At 38.3% G+C, this 14,838-nt stretch overlaps 2 protein-coding genes across 2 annotated transcripts in view; one reads left to right on the top strand and one right to left on the bottom strand.

The window, feature by feature from the left end:
- The window catches only part of LOC120632655 (synaptotagmin-4), a 56,234-nt gene that overhangs the window by 8,867 nt on the left and 32,529 nt on the right, over positions 1 to 14,838 (top strand). The gene's annotated exons all lie outside the window — the stretch shown is intronic.
- On the bottom strand, positions 10,451 to 11,512 carry LOC120632656. Its single transcript, XM_039902603.1, has 2 exons — positions 11,241 to 11,512; positions 10,451 to 10,684 (listed from the first exon to the last, which is right to left on the bottom strand). The coding sequence occupies exons 1-2, from the start codon at positions 11,439 to 11,441 to the stop codon at positions 10,547 to 10,549; spliced, it is 339 nt and encodes a 112-aa protein (XP_039758537.1). The 5' UTR covers positions 11,442 to 11,512; the 3' UTR covers positions 10,451 to 10,546.

The following is a 14,838-nucleotide window of genomic DNA, read 5'->3' as shown; positions in this document are numbered from 1 at the left end:
TTGTCGTGTGAACTTTTGTAAACGGTGACCAGACTGAGCAGCAATATTCCAATCTACAACGTACGTAGCAACCGAAGAGTCTTATTACAGTAGAATATTGCTTAAAGCTTTTAGAAAATCTAAGCACAAAACCGTAGATACATTAAAATGTAAATACATGCTCTGTTAGCCAAGTCAAGGGTTTTATCAATATGAGGTATTAAATTTAGTTTACTATCTAAGATAACACCCAAGTCACGAATAGAATCAACTTCCGTCAACCGCAAGTTGTTTATATAATATGCAGATGATATTTTATTCTTTTTACGAGTAAATTTAATATGATAACATTTGCTTATGTTAAGGAACATTTTATTATTCACACACCATTCACTCAATCTACACAAATCCTCCTGTAGCAACTTTTAATATCTCTCAAGCAGGAATAAAACACCATGCACCTTATTGCCTCAATCCTTTATTGTCGAGCGCCCGCCGCGTGGCGGAATCGCCGGTGAGACATATTTTATATTTGAACTACCTACATTACACCTCCGGCCATAATTAGGAATACAACATTTAACTTATTGACTACGTATTTCTTATTAGAATAATAAAACATAAAGAACTAACAATTGTATTACATTTACGTGTAACCAAAACGTTCCACCTTTTTACGTTCTCGTTTGGGAAGATTATCTGTGACCTCAGCCGCTCGAGGCGGGGATGACATGCTTGTTGTAGTAGTGGACGTCTGCCTTGCTAACGACGATTCTGTTTCGGTATTTCCGTCCTTATCGCACTCCTGTGCTACGTTAGAAGCCGTCATCTCCGACTCGGCCATCTCTGAGGTTGGTTCCAAAATTGCATCCTCACGCTCAACCTTATCCAGGCTGTCATTTTCCGTTGGACAAGCAACACCAGATAATCGTGCTCGCGGTTTTATTTGATCCATATGCCTGTAATAAGTCGACCATTATCGTCACCTACTGTGAACCTACGGGATCCTAATCTATCAGTAATAACGCCTTTAGCCCATTTGTTCTTCTCCCCATATACACGCACCCACACAGAATCGCCACATTCTATATCGCGTGTTATACCTCTCGCATTTAGCATCTGTCGTTTTTGCGCTGTATGTACCGCATCCTCAAGCCCACGCTCACCCCTTAACAAATCTAACCGTGATCGTAGCGAACGCCGCTGAAGTAGCATCGCCGGTGTCTCACCGGTTGTCAAGTGCACGGAGTTCCTATACGCTAGTAAAAAAGTTTGTATTGCTGCTTCTACATCCACGTTGTCTCTTATAGCCTTTTTTATAGCTCTGTTACATAGCTTAACTGCGTTCTCGGCTGCACCATTAGACTGTGGGTGATACACAGGAGAGAAGGACTGCCGAATACCGTTCCTAGTAAGAAACTCTTTGAATTCGTTGCTAGTAAAAGGAGGCCCTTGGTCTGAAATTAATTCTAACGGCAAACCAAAGTTAGCGAACGTCACTCTTAAAGTTCGAATCACGCTTGACGCAGTGGTTGGCCGTGGCTTGTGAAAAAGATCTAACCACTTGGAACTCGAGTCTATTAAAACGAGATACGTTTTGCCCTGGTATGGTCCTAAAAAATCGATGTTTATACGCGTCCACGGCTGTGTGTTATACGGCCATGCCTGCGGAGTTGCTCGCGGTGGTGCTGATGCCTCCATCGCACAGGTTTGGCACGTCTCCTCAACCTCGGCATCGATGTGAGGCCACCAAACAAAACTTCGGGCAATGCCCTTTGACTTAACGACTCCCAAGTGACCGCTGTGTATTTCTCGCAGGACTGTTGATCGAAGAATAGTAGGTACAACCAACCGATAACCCCACATAATCTATATATATTTCATTACGACGTGCAAAGTAATGTTTTAGATCATCTTCTGGACATACGGCAGGCCAACCTCCTTTTACATAAGAATAAACCCTATTTATAATTTTATCTTTTACGGTTTCCTTTCTTACCTTGTCGTTTGTTATCGGTAAGAATTCCTGTACAAAATTTACATAAGTGATTTCATTAACAACTGCGTCTTTGCTAGAAGCTAAAGGTAACCGTGACAAGCTATCGGCGCAATTTTTATTTGACGAGACATATTCAATATCATAATTGTACCCTGCCAACAATACAGCCCACCTCTGCAGTCGCGAAGCCGCCATAATTGGAATACCTGCTTTTTTTCCAAATATATGCGTTAAAGGTTTATGATCGGTTCGTAGAAGGAATTTTCTCCCATATAAATATTGATGATATTTCCTTAATCCATAAATTATAGCAAGTGCCTCCCTATCTAATTGTGAGTACGCGCGCTCGGTTACTGTCAAGGAACGCGACGCAAAAGCCACGGGCCTCTCGCCCGCCGCCGTCAAGTGCGATAAAACTGCTCCTACTCCCACGCTGCTAGCGTCTGCCGTAAGGACTAACGGCAGCTCCAACGAGTAGTGCATAAGAACGTCGCTGGAAGTTAATAAGTCCTTAACTTGTTGGAAAGCTACCTGACAACTATCATTCCACACGAATTTAACTCCCGTTCTTAATAAATTGTAAAGCGGTGCCAAGATAGTGCTTACATTTTTAATAAATTTAGAATAGTACATTACCCATATTTCTCCAACCTTTTGAAAACCTTATGCAAATTATCCATGTGTTCTTGGGTTGATTTGCCGGTTATAATGATATCATCGATAAATACCCCCACATGTTCTAATCCTTCGAATAATTGTTCTAAACGTTTTTGAAAAATAGCTGGGCTAGAAGACAGGCCATACACCAACCGATTATATCGAAATAACCCTTTATGCGTATTAATGACTGTATATTTACGAGAATCATCCAACTCGAACTGCGCGTAGGCCTGTGACAGATCAACTTTGCTAAAATGATCACCCCCGTACAATTTCGTCAGTAAGTCTTCCACCCTCGGTAGTGGATAACGGTCGACTTCTATTACCTTATTTAAAGTAAGCTTATAGTCCGCACATATTCTGATGTTACCGTCCTTCTTTACCACTGGCACTATCGGTGTGGCCCACTCGGAGCGCTCGACGGGTGTGAGCGTGCCATCTTGCACCATTTGAGCCAGCGCGCGCTCCACTGGTTCCCTTAAGGCATACGGAAGCGGCCTCGCGCGTATAAAAACTGGTCGCGCATCGGGTGGCACGTAGATGCGTACCGGCTCGCCGGTGAATCGTCCCAAACCATCCGCGAATACATTATAGTATCTGGAACTGAAAACATTGAAATCGAAGTTGCAAGAATTTAAGTTATGTACTTCCTGTACGGTTACACTCGGTATGCTTATATCTAGGGCTGCTATCCATTGCCTTCCCAATAGCATCGATTTCCCATTTTTTACAATATATAAATCTAACAGTTTTTTAGTGCCCTTGTATTCTACCTGCGGAGTAATAACACCGATTGGCTTAACAATTTCGCCCGTATAATATCTTAATGCTAATCTACATTGCTTAATAGGTAACCCTCCAAAATATCTACTGTACACGTCCTCGCTGACGCAAGATACTGCGCTTCCCGTGTCACACTCCATTTTCACTGCCTTACTATGAATTATGATTGGGATATATATAGGTAACTAGTTACCGACATAGCTCAACGAGTCGCGAAGCTTAAGTGGCAATGGGCCGGGCACATAGTTCGGAGAAAGGATGGACGTTGGGGTCCCAAGGTGCTGGAATGGCAGCCCCGTACTGGTAAGCGCAGCGTTGGTCGACCCCCAACGAGGAGGACAGACGACATTAAGCGCGTCGCAGGTAGCCGTTGGATCCAAGCGGCTCAGAATCGTGGAACTTGGAACTCCCTACAAAAGACCTATGTCCAGCAGTGGACGTCTATCGGTTGATGTGATTATGATGATGATGATATATAGGCAGATATCAACTTGATTAATATCAATTAAAATTACCTCGTCACTACCACTATCGCTGTCCTGTCCCGCTTGCTTGTTGCACTGTGTCACATCCACTGTATTATGCGGCGTTATATTTGGACACACCCGGCGTATATGCCCCCGCCTCATACACACCTGCATACATACGCCTTAAAATTGCATCCTGACTCCTCATGGGCACCACCACACGCTTGGCACCCTTACTGTGACCGCGGCCCACTAGACGCAGCGGCTGCCCTGCCGCGCGACGACTCGCGCCACCCGCGCTGTCCCCTAGCTGCGCCCGCGGGCCGCCGCGCGCGCCCGCTGTACACCGCTTGGCATTCTACTGCGCTCGTCTCACCGCTCGCCTTCGCGTTCCCCACAACCATTGCCGCATCTTTCTCAGCAGCTTCGAGGCTAACTGCTAGGTTATATGCCTTCGCGAAGCCTAACTTATTCTCGGCAAATAGGCGCTGACGTATAATCTCGCTTTTTATTCCGCAAACTAACTGATCGCGTAAGCTTTCCTGTAATCCAGTATCAAATTCACATGTTTTCGACATCTTTTTTAAAACTGCAATATAATCCGCGATACTTTCCGCGTGGCGGAATCATCGGTGAGACATATTTTATATTTGAACTACCTACATTACACAACTGAACATCAGATTCACACTTTATAACTCGAGTCAATTTTAAATCATCAGCAAACAGGCTCGCATCGCTGTTGAAAAAAAGAGGTCCTAAATTAGATCCTTGAGGAACTCCAGACTGAGCTATAAACACATTCGATTGATATCCTTCAATAACCACCATTGACTTTCTATTTGAAAGATAAGACCTACTCCACATTAACAACGAATCAGAGATACCGTACGCATGGAGCTTGTTGAGTAACAATCGATGGTTAACTTTGTCAAAAGCCTTAGAGAAATCAGCATAGATTGCATCCATTTGGTGACCATCATCAATACAATCAGCTATATTTGATACATGGAGTAACAAATTGCTACTAGTAGATCGATTGCTCATGAAGCCATGCTGTTTCTCACTAATATATTTTTTTAAATGATTATACATATGTTGGTATACTAAAGATTCGAAAGCCTTTGCTATTGTAGATATAATAGATATGGGACGATAGTTTTTGACATCTTCCTGATTTCCAGTCTTATAAACAGGAACTATTCTCGTCTCTTTCCAAACATCAGGAAACTGTCCATCTCTTAAGGACCTATTAAAAATCATTTGAAGAGGCAAAGATATCGGCCACGCGCATTTAATTAAAAATAACGGGGGTATATTATCGGGACCAGCACCCTTACTCTTATTGAGTCTTTTTAGTTTTAAACAAACAGTTTGGCGAGAGAATACTAGATTTTCAATTTCGTCGTACAATTTAGGAGTCATTGGAGACAACTTTTCAACTTCGTAAACTGAAGAGAAGTGTGTCGCAAATAATTCACTAATAGACTGAGGATTATTGGCCTTTTTATTATTAAGGATCATGATGGGTGGATAATTATTACTTTTTTTTCGTATGTTTTTTAAGTAGGTCCAAAAATACTTAGGATTTTTTCCAATTTGTGATTCAATTTTATTTATGTATTCATTGTAGCATATTAATATAAATTTATCACAATCCTTACGTAAATATTGAAACTCTAATAAATCTAATGGATTCTTAATTTTTTTTACTTTTAAGTGGTATTTGTGTTTTAACTTAAGAAGTTTAATTAACGGAGGAGTAAACCAGATTGGATATTTTTTATTTTTGTGTTTATTTAAGGGAACATGTTTACTGATAATATCACGAAGAATTTTATAAAATTTGGACAGCATTGCATTTACATTATTACACTCTGCAAACTCAGTAATCCATAATATAGAATATAAGGATATAGAATTTAAATCATGGATTATGCTTTTGTAATCTGCCTTAAAGTAATTTTGATTATTTCTGAATTCATTTGTGATCATAAGTTTATTAGCTGGCTGGGGAATTGCAATTTCCAGTAGAGGATGATAGTTGTCTATCTTTCTTATCGGATTGCAACATCTGCTAACTGAAACCTCATTATTAGTTAACACTAAATCTAGAATTTTATTTTTATGGTTATATGACAAGTTATATTGTTTTAGTCCATTAAATGACATAAAATCGATTAAAGTGCTTTCCAGTGCACAATTACTATAGTTGGATGGATGTGCATCTAAAGAATTATCATCAGCAGACCATACTATGCCACTGAGATTAAAATCACCGGCAATAAGTACAGGGCTGTTAGTTCTATTGAAAATATTATTGGCATTGTCAAGAAAGTTATTTAAGGATGTGTTATTAACAGGCGGAGGCAAGTAGACAGCACAAATATGCATAGATTCCGTACTAAGTTTAGTAACCAAATCAATAGTGATCCAAATGTCCTCACAGTCACTTTCCCAGTCAATTTCACGTCGCGAAACTAGATTGTTTGAGACAGCAACGAGGACTCCACCCCCAGTTTTTTTATGTCCATTTAGAGAAGAACTATTCCTATCACGCCTGTATACTTGGTATCTACTATCGAAAATTTCTCTGTCAAAAATACTTTCATTCAACCATGTTTCTGTTAAAATAATAACATCGAAGTCATTATTTAGGATTGCGTGGTGCGTTTCATTAGTGTTCGACCTAAGTCCCCTAACATTTTGGTAATAACACTTAAGAAAGTTGAATTTTAAAACTTAAAATAACATTATCATGCATTACAACTAACTACCTAAAACTATTTAATACTATTTAAAGTGTCCATATTCCTAATAAACTTGTATTCAGTGGATTCACTTTTACGCATGTATATCATACCACGTTTAACCCATACAAATCTATAATTCAGTTCTTTTGCCTTCAGACGTGCAGCAGCGTGCAAAGCTTTTTGAGTTGGCGATAAGTGTTCAGCTACGTAAATTGGTTTAATATCACCGCTCACTCCAGCATGGCTAGTATTTAATTTGTCTCCGACATGTTGAGCCTTTTAATTAAAATTAATCGTCGCCGCTAAAAAATCATCACGTACTCTAGGACTACTGAAGCTGACTATTACAGATCTAGGTCTATTACTATCTTTTTGTAATTTTGAAGTTCTAGTGCAGAAGCGTACATCAGATTCTTTAAGGTTGCATTTAGTAGCATTCGCTATCCGATTAACTAGTAAATTTTCGTTTTTGCGTTCTGGAAGGCATTGTATTTCAATATTATTTGCACGTGAATGCTGCTCCAATTGAGATAATCTTGCGTTCAGATCTTTTATAGTTGTTTGTAAAATTGAATATACTATAGAGTTATAAAAAAAATTGTAGAAGAAAAGTTATTAGGTTTAATGTTAACAACCACAGGCCTAGAGCTTTTTGGTAGGTATATTTTATTTAACCTTGTATATATTTTTAATTTCTTTTATCATAATAAATAATTTACTGACCAAGCTAAGTAAATTAAAATCTCTCGCCTATAAACAGAGCACACTTCGCACGGTATGCAGAAGACATGTCTTGTAAAGTGCCATCTGGTGACCATCAATCTGAGACGTACATGTTAAACCTTAAATGCCTGTAATTACTCCGGCCCATGCCTTTTAGATCGAAACACATCAATGTTGCTTGTTGGCAGAAGTACACATAGCGCTAGAATATAAGCTTACGTATTTTTGCAAAAATAAAAGGTATATTTTGTATATCAACAATATAAATTGCAAATCATATTTTTAAATAAATACCGCAAAAACGCTCGCCGGTTGTCACGTCACGCCGGCATCCGTGACGTCATACGAAATATAGAGCTTTAGTAATTTCTGTTTCATTGCCAAAGATTATTAATACTAAAAAGCTTAGCAACTAATAGTTTGAAACAACAAAATACTTGATATAAGCTGAGATTTTCAAAGTTCAAGCGGTACAAAATTATGTTTATAAAGACGTGACGTCATAATTTTGAACTCTGCCTTTCTCCTGTCGCGGCGGATCTATTCAGCAGTTTTACTAATTGAAAATAAACACCAATCTCACTTCAAATAGAAATAAAATATTGAATTGTATTATTCGATAAATACAATATTTTAGCGATTCTTTGTTACCGTATTCATGCTTAGGTACTGTAATATTATTTTAAGTGACGTCTTTATTAGGAAAATACTTATAAACCTACCTACTATTTACGTACCTAAGACTATTTACCTATACCTATACGAATATCCAATAAGTGAAAGTCCACCAGCCGACGACCCGTGTCAAATTTTCCATCAATCTTATAACAAGAAAGCTCCGAGAGTGCCCGAACTTGTATTCTTACCAAGATTAGTTTGCGGCGGGAGCTTTACGCGTGACATTCACAAAGAGTTTCGTAATATAATATGAAAAGTGCCCTCAAAGAGGGATTTGGTATTCCTTATTGGTAACTCATTGTTTATTACCGACTTCAGCAAAGCGAATGGATCTCTCTTTTTTTAAATGGAAACTTCTTAGGCACGTTTTTGCATATAAGGGAAAAGAAAGATAATTATAATTTGCTAAGAACAATGAATAATCATTTGTGCTTAGATAATTTGTATTTTTACCTTAGAATCTTTATATATAAAAGAGAAAGGGTGTGGGTATGTTCCGTATAGGCTCCGAAACGGCTGGACCGATTTCAATGAAACTTTTAAGGAATCTCCGGATTGACCTGGCGAGTAATCCTGTAAAGTTTGGTGACGATCGGAGCACTCCTATTTTTGAACTGTCAAAATGTCAAATACAGCGTTTATTTACTATGATGAATACGGAGAGAAATAAATGATTTAATATATTATGAGACTTTAATTAAAAATTTAATGATGTAAGGTTATTGTTTAAATAAAATAAAGCAAAATCTAGCCCGGCGAAGCGGGCTGGGTACGATAGTATAATATAAAAAATTACAAGCGATGATAGCCATGTGTGTACGGATTAGGCTTTTCTTTCGTGCAGACCGAGTTCGAGCCCCGCCACGCACCACTCACATTTCGGAGTTACTCGTATGTGCGTTTTTAATTTCAGCAATCTTAGTTTCACTTGCTTTAAACGGTGAAGAAAAGCATCGTGAGGAAACCAGCATGTCTGAGAGTTCTGTATAACGTTCTCAAAGGTGTTTGAAGTCTACCAATCCGCACTTAGCCAGCCTGATAGACTACGGCCTAAACATATTATGAAAATTAACCTTAATTTGCTATAGTCCGCGAACAGCAGGAGAATCTGTATGGTGTAATTTATAATTTCTTCAATCCTTATACTCCACACCAAAACGATCTTCGGCAATTTACCCTCTACGCACGTTTCGCTCCGAAACCGGAGCATCCTCAGGAGATGTTGACTTTACAATGTTAAGAACAACATAAAAAAACAATTATTCTTAAAAAAGGCATATTCGATGTTTTGCTGTGCGTAAAAACAATTTTCCGGGATAAAACGTAGCCTATGTGCTATTCCAGACTATACCTTATTGCTAAATTTCATTCAGAACCGTGCAGCCGCTTTTGCGAGATTGCGTATCAAATTTAAATTCAAATTAATAAATGTTTTATTCATGGAAACCTATCACAGGCACTTACGAAGCGTTCACACATATAATATGTGACCATTAATGTCAGGTGACCGTGATAACTATATTCGTTTACTTATAACTAAAGCTATGAGGCTTCATAGGCCTTGTGGTGACGGCAGATCCGAATACAGTTGACACCACCCCTCCCCTTCCCGCGCGTGTCATACGAAGCGACTAAGGAAATATAACAGAGAACGGGCAGCAGTTTTCTCTGTGCTTCTACTACCATCTCCTGCGATCACCCTCTCGTCCAGTAGAGGACTGTCAGGCAAAAAATTTTATTACCAAACTAGTCTTTTGCGTAGTTCGTGACTTAAAAATTCAGCATGCTATTCTCACTTTAACAAAATTCAAAATCCAAAATGCATTTATTTCAAGTAGACCTAATATAAGCACTTTTGAAACGTCAAAGATGTCTGTTTGTAGTGACTCTACCACCGGTTCGGAAAGCAGATTCTACCTAAAACACTAAAAACAACTAAACATTTAAAAATGATAAATAAAGATGTTCAGACACAGTTTACTGTTAGCTGACAGAATTTCGCAAGCTATACGGCTGAAAGCGTAGTTAATATACAATATGATTGCCGATTGGCGCGGTGGGCAGCAACCCTGCTTTCTGAGTCCAAGGCTGTGGGTTTGATTCCCACAACTGGAAAATGTTTGCGTGATAAACATTAATCTGTGTCAGTGTTTATAAGTATTTATGTAGATATATTATTATTTGTCACCTTAGTACCCATAATACAAGTTTCGCGTACTTTGAGGCTATATGGCGGTGTGTGAATCGTCGAAGTATATATCTTTTTTATTTAAATTTAATCTTAAATCTTTAAGTCAAATAATAAAGTTAGTAAGTACTTTTTTTGCCAAAGTGTAGAAATCTAAATAAAAAGAAAAGCGTGGAACGAGTAGTCGATGGTTGATCTCTATTAATTGAAAATTGATGCGTAGGTTTTAATTATTTATTAGCTTGATATTTTGCTGTTAAATAAATTAGTATTTACATTGATTTCAGTCTATACAGTTAAATAAATTTTCTTTTGTCTAAGCATAAATGTACACGTCGTATCGTATGTCCTTCCGCCTTTCGCTCTTCATTCGAAGTGATACGTAGGGGTAGCCCACCCCACCGGCGGTCACATTCGCTGAGGCACTATTGGTCTTGTCGTAGGCTAGGATACCCTGGAAAGAATAAATAACAGGTCAAGAGTATGCTAGATTATTTAGTTATACTACGTACTACGATGATAGCGTAATAGAAAAAGATACGTTTTGACAACATGTTCTAGCTGTATTTTACCTCCTTATGGAAGTCCAGCAAGGAAGAACCATTTCAACTATCAAGACCAAATTCAACAAATCACTCCAGCTTCGGTTGAAAAAATAAATACCTGAATAGTTCGTCTATAGCCGATCGTAGCGCGTAATGTATAGTTCAAATACTCGATACGTTTCGACAACTTGTTCTCGCTGTATCTGCCTCCTTATCACCAGCAAAAACAGAACTATTCCAACTACCAAGAACAAACATAACAAGTCACGTAGAAAAAATAAATATCTGAATAGTCCGTCCATAACCGAACGTAGCGGGTAACGAATAGCTCAAATACTCGATACGTTTTGACAACGTGTTCCCGCGGTAATTGACGTCCTTATGGAAGTCCAGCAAGAATGAACAATTTAAACTATCAAGACCAAATTTAGCAACTCACTCTGGCGTCGTAGAAAAAATAAATACCTGAATAGTCCGTCCATAACCGATCGTAGCGGGTAATGTATAGTTCAAATACTCGATACGCTTTGACAACGTGTTCCCGCTGTATTTGACGTCCTGATGGAAGACCAGCTGTCTGAGCACACTCGTGCCCAGAAATGTGTGCGAACACTCCACCACCACCGCAGCGAGTACCAGCACAGGTAGGACAAAGCAGAATCTCATATTGTATGTGAAGATTGTCGATGTCAAAGGAAACGAATGCACTATAAGCTATTGATGATGTGATTGGAACGAGTGAAACAGCTGTCTTATATACTCAGCCTAATCTATAGGACTCTTAGAGAGTTTTTTTACACTGTCCGATACGATTGGTCAGGAGAAATGAGGTCGCTATCTATCACTGATAACGATAAATGGTTTAGACTTTTGTGGTTAATTTTAACGGTGAATTATAATGTATGGATTTGTTAGTCGCATGTTAAGTAAGTATATTTGGCAACTGATCAGGCCCTGGTTTCGATTTCCTGGTCAGGCCAAAATATCTAGTTACTGGTTTTTTATGTCCAGAAAGTCCATCCTGGTGTGGTACCAAGTCAGAATTTTATTTTTATTTAATTGATGATAATACCCTAGGAGTGAGTTACTAAAATATAATTTAGTCACATTGGCATCATTCTTTTGCCTTTAGGTGGGCACAGGCTTCAAGGAAAGAGTGTAGAGCCTCCATTTTTTGATAGAAAACCTAATAATTTTTGACCAGATATATCCAAAACCTTGTGATCCGTAGATCCACTCTTCTTATTCTTGCCCTTTATTCGTGTTATCGGGGTCATATATCTTCTTCGGAGATAGATTTGTTGTTTTGGTTTTAGCATAGAAATGTCCATAGAAATGTTTTTTTGGATTTACTGAAAATTATGACGTCGCGGTCCAAAGGAATAGATAATCGTGAAATCCGCATGAATCTGCATGGTATCATTCCAAACTCTTTCGGAGCTAATCCTCTACGCATCAGACTTATCTTATACTAATATATAAATAAAAAAGAGTGTGTTTACATCACGCTAAGACCAATAGGAGTAAAGCACCATTGATGATTGTTTTAAAATCGGGGGGTTTTTCTTCTTTTCCTTTCGTGTCGTAAACGGTTAAAAGTTCGATAAAATTATGTATGACGAAGTTGTTGTTGTGTTGTTGTATGGTATGTTTAACTTTTAAGGATGACATACGCGGACGAAGTCGCGAGGGGCCGCTAGTTATAATTAAAAAGTCGCCACTTAACCAAAATATCAACTTTTGCATGTGTAATTGTAACCCTCGTAGCTTTAGTTTTAAGTTTACGAATTTGGTTATCGCTATCATCTCACTACCGTGTAATTCTTATGTATAACGTACGCATCAAAAGTGCCACCTATGAGCCTACTTGAATAAAGATATTTTTGACTTTGACTTTGAAATATTTAAAACAAAACTTTAAGCAATAGGATAATACGACGCACCTCTAACACTTCTAAGTTAGGTGCGTTTCAAGTAATTAAAATATTAGTTGCTGGTGAAGGAAAACTTCGTGAGATTGCATGCCTGAGAGTTCTCTGTAATTATTTGGGCCAGCGTGGTGGACTACAGGCTTAACAGCTTCTTATTGTGGAATGAGTCCCAGTGCCATCTTGTGGGCCGGTAATCCGTTGATTATAATGAAAAAAACTTTGTTAGTACTACCTGAATAGTCCGTCCGTACCCGAACGTAGCCGGTAACGAGTAGTTCAAAGTCTCGTAACCTCTGTTCCCACCGTATCTCACCTCCTGATGGAATACCAGCTGTCTAAATACACTAGTACCCATAAATGTATGGGAACACTCCACTATTACCACGGCTAATACAAGCAAAGGCAGAATTTTACAGAATCTCATTGTGTACGGGTATTGATCGGTCTCGAAAGAAACTATTAAGGCTTTTAATCGAAAAACTTTAGTTGTGTGTTATATATACTTAGTTGATAGATGACACGTGTAGCCTTAAAGAGTTCTCACATTATCCGATCTGCTATCGGCACGCTCGCAGCAAGCAGGCGCGCTACACGTACGATATCAGAAATGTATCGCAGCGTAATAGTGGATTTCAGCGTATTACCGTAGATTTACGAAGGTCGAAACGTGTTTCTTTGGCCGAAATAAATACAGAAAGACGAAATAAAGAAAGAGATAGATATATATATATTATCTAGTATCAAGGAACAAACACTGGCAAATAGAAAAATAAGTTTAGTACCTAGTAGTAGGTAGTAACACTAAGTTATGATATTATTAAATAATGCTTAAATTAGTGATATCTGCATATCGTCTGCGAAAGGTGCAGAAGTCATTTGTGGGATTGAGTATACGCTTTTATAATATGATTCCTAAGGTGATTTTGGACCTACCAATGCATAAGTTTAAAGAATGTGTTAAAACACATTTATTACAGCGAGGTTATTATACAATTGATGAGTTTCTTAATGACAAGGTTGCTTGGAAGCATTCGGCTCCGCTTTCATCTCTCACAAGATAGAAAAACGAATGTTAAAATGTAAAATGTAAATTTTTTATGTTGGAAAAGAGCAACTGCTGAGTTTCTTGCCGGCTTCTTCTCCGTAGAATCTGCCTTCCGAACCGGTGGTAGAGTCACTGCACACGGACAGACTTGACGTTTCAAAAGTGCTTGTATTAGGCCTACTTGAAATAAATGAATTTTGAATTTTGAATTGTTCTACCACTCTACTAGAATTGTTCCCACTACGCCGCGAGGCATAGGAGTGGCTACCACTAACTTCGGCAGCAATAATAGCAGTAAAGCATTTAGCTACAGAGCTCGTCCGGGGACGGTCCGCCATGCTTATTTTGGCCGGCAAGCATCATAGCTTTGTTCCGGTCTAAAGGGAATTAGGGCATGCCCTAAGCTGTAACTATAGGTACAGGAACCTAAAGCTTAGCACCTACGCCTAAGATTGATGGACACAGGGAGGAAATTTACAGGACGTGTACTTTACATGCGAAGTGTTACTCTGTTTATAGGCGATGGATTGCTACTTTTTAACAAAAGGATAAATATTTTTAAAAATAAAATTATTAAGCACTATTCCACATAGTGGTACTTTAGGAAGATTATATATATATTATTTTTTAAGTGTTTCTTTTTTGTTTCAACTGTAATTTCATCTTTACTATTTGTTTAATTTAATTTCAAGTTGTGTACACATACTTGTAGCTTAGAACAAAACTTGTTATTACTTATATATCAACTTTTAGTTATTACCTGTTTTGTGTACCTAATAACAATAAACAATAAACTTACATTCACTTAATAAACAATGATAATTGTGCCTATAGTAGTGATACATACTCCTAATTTGTTTAAATATACAAACAAATAACGTAACAGTATAAAAGTTAGTGCCCTCATGTTTTTATTACAACTACTTGGTAAGTATATGCGGTACCGATTATTGGATGGAGGCTCGACATGCAAAATGCATATGTTTGCACTAAAATTACTACTTCTGAACTTCCATTAGCCGCATTAATAATAACAGCGTTGTTCAGTATTGCGGCTAGGCTGTTTTTAACACCCAACGTAAAAGAG

This window comes from Pararge aegeria, chromosome 20, assembly GCF_905163445.1.
Source record: "Pararge aegeria chromosome 20, ilParAegt1.1, whole genome shotgun sequence".
Lineage (NCBI taxonomy): Eukaryota > Metazoa > Arthropoda > Insecta > Lepidoptera > Nymphalidae > Pararge > Pararge aegeria.
This window is presented reverse-complemented; position numbering and strand designations above follow the sequence as displayed.